This window comes from Varanus komodoensis, unplaced genomic scaffold, assembly GCF_004798865.1.
Source record: "Varanus komodoensis strain SLA01 unplaced genomic scaffold, ASM479886v1 scaffold56, whole genome shotgun sequence".
In the NCBI taxonomy this organism is placed as follows: Eukaryota; Metazoa; Chordata; class Lepidosauria; order Squamata; family Varanidae; genus Varanus; species Varanus komodoensis.
This window is the reverse complement of record NW_025336169.1, coordinates 11,991-17,264: the sequence shown is the minus strand read 5'-3', so window position 1 is coordinate 17,264 and position 5,274 is coordinate 11,991. Positions and strand designations below refer to the sequence as shown.

Here is a 5,274-nt window from a genome sequence, read left to right as displayed (position 1 = left end):
CGTCAGCCGCTCTCGGCGGCACAGCCAGATTCTCCTGCAGCCTGAGCAGCGAGCATGCGAGCTACGTTATTGGATGGTACCAACAGAGAGAAGGGCAGGCGCCTCGGCTTTTGCTGTATGATGACACCAACAGACCCAGCGGGATCCCGGATCGCTTCTCCGGCTCCAAATCAGGCCGGTGAGCGTTATCTGACCATCACCGGTGTCCAGGCGGATGATGAGGCCACCTATTATTGCGGTGTTGTTTATAGCGGTGGTTACTCACTGTGGTACAATTGCAAGGGGAACCAATACAAGAACCACTTTTCAGGCCAGAAAGGGAAGTCTTTGCTGTCTGCACACTCTCGCTTTCGTGTGTGGTTACTTCTGAGCGTTGCTTAGGATGCAAGTTCAGATCGCGACATGGCACATGGCTGTCCTTGATCTTCTCTGGGGTGGGGTGGGCCTCTCAACCACTAACCTCTTCAAAAAGGATGCACCTTCCATTTGAAGAAGGTGTGTTTGGCTTTCTGGTTTTTCTGTGGTACTTGGTCCAGGTCTCTTTATTGACCTGGACCAAGTAGAGGTCTTTTCACTTGACATTAGATTGTCCACCTTGAACATTTGTAGAATATTCAGGATTGGACCAAAATGTGAAAGGTCTTGGCACACTGACACAGGCAGAGTCATCCCAAAGTTATGGGGGTTAGAGATGTGTGGCATATAATATGACTGTGTGATTCATTTCTGCATGCTAAATTGACATGATGAAGAAAAGCTAATTGATAAGAGAACTTTCTTGCAGCAGTTTTGGGTACATGAACTGAGTTTTATTTCGGATAAATTTGTGGGTGCTGAAGATGTACATTATTGTAAGAGTGAAGGGGTGGCTGTTGGAAGGAAAAGAACCCGCCTTCTCTAATGAAATGGAACTGAGGACCTACAACATGTGTATCCCTTGAATGAGTGAGACATAGACACTACTGCACATGGATGAATATAGGTATATTAAGCAGGCCTTGGTTTGAGTTTGTTCATGGATATAGTCAAATCCAGGGCTTTTTTTGTCATAGAATGCACCAGAAAGGCGTTCCAGCACCTTTTTTTCAATAAATTTTACGAAGTGATTTTGAATGGAGTAGCAGATCAGCAGCAAACATCGCTAACATAGTGCCTGCAAGCGGCTGTTGTCTCTGCTATCATCTGCTATCTGATAGTGAGAGATACCTGCTTGGGACGCTGCTCCACTGCTCTGCTCCCTGCTCGGCTTGGGATTGGTGTGTGTGCTTACTGCTGGTGGGGACCTGAGTTCTGGCAATTTTTTTTTTTTACAAAAAAAGCACTGGTCAAATCAGTGCAGCCTTTAAAACTCCTTCCCTTTTAAATGGGTTGGAATAGTAGAAATTCACTGCGCCTGTAGATCTATCGAAGTTTCTGTAGGGACAAGTGCCAAGTCCTCCCAGTAGGAAGAAAGAATCTCAATTCATCGATAGAAAATGGGGGATACAAGGCTAAAAAGAAGAGAAAAAGAGAAAGACCCTGGAGCAATTGTGGACAAGAGGCCAAACATGAGCCAACCATATGGTGCAGCTAGAAAATGTGCCAATGCTACATTGGGATGCATAAATTACTTCCAATTTATGAGAAGTAGTAGTTTCTCTTATACTCCTCACTAGTCAGGTCTCATCCTAAATGCTGTAGTTCCAATGTGAAAATTGGTAGGTCTGTATGAAAAGGAGAAACAAGGCAACATTCCACCCATTCCCATCATTAGATGATGCCAAATAGCCATGTCACAAACATAAGGCAGTGGAGCCAATGCGGGCAAAGCACCAGTCACTGCTCACCGACTTAATTCAAACCATCTGAAAGGCAACCTTTGCAACTCCAGTGTGCAGGTGGGAGGTCCTTTGGCCTCCGCTGCATCTCCCCTCGGTCTGACCGACCAGGGGATGGTTGGTGACTCAAGAAGGTCTTGTCCAAAACCACGAAGGGAAGGTTGAGGAGAAAGCGTGAGAGAGGGAGCTGCCTCAGGAGCAGGGCACAGTGAGGTGCGACAGGAGATTCAGCACTTCGCTTTGCCCTCTGCGTGGTGGTTTGAGATGGCTGGGGCGAACATGGTCGAATGGCAGTTGTGACGGCTCTTTTCCTGGTTTCACCTGTAGGTGGAGGTGTTGGGCCACTTTCTCACATGCATTTGGATGAGATGAGATGAAGAAACAAACTTGGAGGAACCATCTTGGTCCATGATATAAAGTGAAGTGGAAGGTGGGGGAGGCATGCAGTGGTGCTCTTCCAAGGCCTGGCTCAGACACAGAGATGAGTGCGCATGGAGAGCGGAAACTCATGCAGAGACATTGCGCTGACCTGGAGAGGTGCAGAATGGATGAGTGGCCGGTCCTTCCGAGTTCAGATGTAGGTGGGATCCCCTTCCACCCCAGCTGCATAGCTGAAGTTAACTATGTTGAAAGAGCATTAATGAGTGAGGAGTCAGGCATGGCAGAAGAAAAGCCACTGCTTTGACGGATCCCGCTATGTGGGATCCCAATCAGCCCGGGTCATGGGGAGTTCTGCCATTGCCGCCATCAGCAATGCTAGCCAGAGGAGGTGCTGCTGCCAAGAGATGGAAGGCTGCCTCGTGCACAATTTCTGCATGATCTCGCGGCTGCCTGGAACAGGGCTCGGTCTCAGTGGCGCTGTGACCTCGGACTAGAGTCAATGTTCAGATTTGCATGAAGGGGCAGTCCTTCTGCCATGAGCAATTTAAGGGAGGGAGCAGGAGGCAGCCCAGCTGGGAGTCTATCCATCAGAAACCTGCAGTCTTCCAGGATGGTCAGCGTGGCCCGGGCTCTGCTCTTCGGCACACTCCTCTGCCTCTGTGCAGGTAAGGCACGGAAGCGCCCTTCACCACGTCCTGGCGAACAGCAGCGAAACTAGCCATATGTCCATATTCGAGGAGCTTTGTGCTTGGAGATAATCTGAGAGCTGGGAAAATGAGTTACACTGTTTTCCTCCCTTGTTCGCACAGGTGTCAGCACACAACATGTCCTCACCCAGCCTCCGTCGCAGTCCGTGTCTCCGGGTCAAACCATTAAACTCTCCTGCACTGGAAGTGCTGGCGGCAACTGGAATTACTTCGGCTGGCACCGACAGCAGCCTGGGCAGGCTCCCCAGTTTGTGGTGTATGGAAGCAGCAGGGGAGAAGGGATCCCGGATCGGTTCTCAGGGTCCACCTCTGGGAGCCCCAACTATTTAACCATCACCAATGCCCAGGCTGAAGATGAGGCAGCTTATTACTGTCTTGCCTATGAGGGCAATAGCAACGTGTCTCACAGTGGTTGGTTCTGGTGAGGAACTGAGAAAAAACAGTTCCCCGTCTTCTGCTTGCCAGAGAGCAAAGAACTGACTGTGCATTTTATCTGACTGGTGACTGGCGGATTGGCGGTCTCTAGATTGGTGGTCTGCAGGGACTGCAGGTGGCACAGTGGTTTAAACCACTGTGCTGCTGGGCTGGTTGATCAAAAGGTTGCCAGTTCGAATCTGCGCAGCGGGGTGAGTTCCCGTTGCTCCGTCCCAGCTCCTGCCAACCTTGCCATTCGAAAGCATGCAAATGCAAGGAGATAAAAAGGTGCCACTTCCGTGGGCAGGTAACAGCGTTCGTGTACCTCGGTGTTTAGTCATGCCGGCCACATGACCACGGAGACCGTCTGTGGACAAAGGCTGGCTCCCTCGGCTAGGAAACGGAGATGAGCACCACTCCCGAGAGTCAGGCATGGCTGGACTTCAGGTCAAGGGGAAACCTTTACCTTTACTTTTCCTTTAGGATGCAATTCCCATTCAGCCTCCTTCCAGTCCATGTCTCCTGGTGCAATTCCTGCACTAGAAACACTCCTGCACGAGAAATGCTGATGCTAATTGGCAGCATCCAAAGCCTTGCCCTGTGCTGTGTGACACACACACGTGCCCACAGATATTCAGGTTGAAAATAACGAATGGGCATTTGAAATGCTTAACTGTTTCCTCCAAACAGCACTTCCCAGATCCTGTTGAAAAGCATTATCTATGCTTTGAAGAAAGGCTGGTATCTCGGTTTTTGGCCGATGGGGGAGCTATGGGCCTGGTTTTCACATCTGGCAGAGTTAGGTGACCTGAAAGGCCAATCCAAGAGGTGTGACCTGCAGCAGGAGGATGCTCGGTGCACGTGGGAGCTCCTTCGAGGCCTGCCTGGTGGCTCACGTGCAGCGATTCATAGCCGTCTGCTCAGAAACATCTGCTGGCACTCTGGGTCGACTCGGAGGGACAGGCCTCTTGGCCGGAGCAGACCTGAGGCATGGCTGCTCCAACCCTGCCAAGGAGGGATGGACCTTTCCTCCTCCTCCACTGCACAGGTGAAATGGCCCCTGCTCATGTCAAGAAGATTGAACCCAAACTGAGGGCTTCTCCCAAAATCCTTCCCTTCCAGTGATTCTCCTCCTAGTGACCCCCCTCCCTCAGCGTGGCTCCTGTGGAGTGAGGGCCAGCCAGCGGGACCTACACAAACCCTCTAATGGGGCAGCTCGTCTCTCATGATGCCTCATCATGGGAACAGGGACTGGGCAATGCTTTCACTCTCCCTCTTCCTCCGCTCCAACCCTTCCCATCCCTTCCAAAACATTCCCACTCTCCTGCTCAGCCTGGGCACTGGGGGGCATCCACCTTGGAGGTGCTCCTAAGGCCCGTGCCTGGCCTGCCTTCCCAACACTCACATCTCCTCCGACTCCACTTCCTCCTCCTCCTCCTCCTCTTCTGAAAGCAAGTCATGCTAACCTGGGATGCCAAGCAAGAGAGGCAGGCGCCTCCACACCCCACAGTCTCAGCTAGGACAAGCCATGGGAGCAGAGATGATGTTTGCAGAGCAGATGTGCAGGAGCGGGTCGTTCCTCCATCATGTGGGATTTACGCAATGATCTGGGAGTGAGCCTCACATGCCTTTCTCCATTTTTACCACAAGCCCAGAGTCTTGCAGGGAGGTCGCCGTGGCCTGGACTCACTTTTGCTTGGCAATTCTCTGTTCTTGTGCAGGTGAAGGTGTGAAGAATTGACCTTCAAGAGGGCCCCAGAGCTGCTTCTATGGGCTCTTCACAGCATCAAAAGCCCAGGTGTCTTTGGTTTTTTAATATGGAAGGCCACGTTTGGGAAAGGGTGGGCTCCAAAAATGGTTTTTCTGATTCATTCATGATCAGGAATCGTCCTGTTTCCAACCGTGAATTGCAACAGGAGTTCTCTTCTTCCTTGCAAAATGCAACTGCTCTGCAC

The 5,274-nt window shown here is 51.1% G+C and overlaps 1 protein-coding gene and 1 pseudogene across 1 annotated transcript in view; both read left to right on the top strand.

The window, feature by feature from the left end:
- Nucleotides 1–381, top strand: part of LOC123032761 — a 1,549-nt pseudogene extending 1,168 nt beyond the window's left edge.
- Nucleotides 382–2,780: 2,399 nt separating this feature from the next.
- LOC123032760 (immunoglobulin lambda-1 light chain-like) overlaps nt 2,781–5,274 on the top strand; it is a 3,899-nt gene continuing 1,405 nt past the window's right edge. The window contains 2 exon segments of the mRNA XM_044448873.1: nt 2,781–2,863; nt 3,008–3,373. Of these exon segments, the coding sequence (XP_044304808.1) occupies nt 2,809–2,863; nt 3,008–3,373 (421 nt within the window). The 5' untranslated portion in view covers nt 2,781–2,808.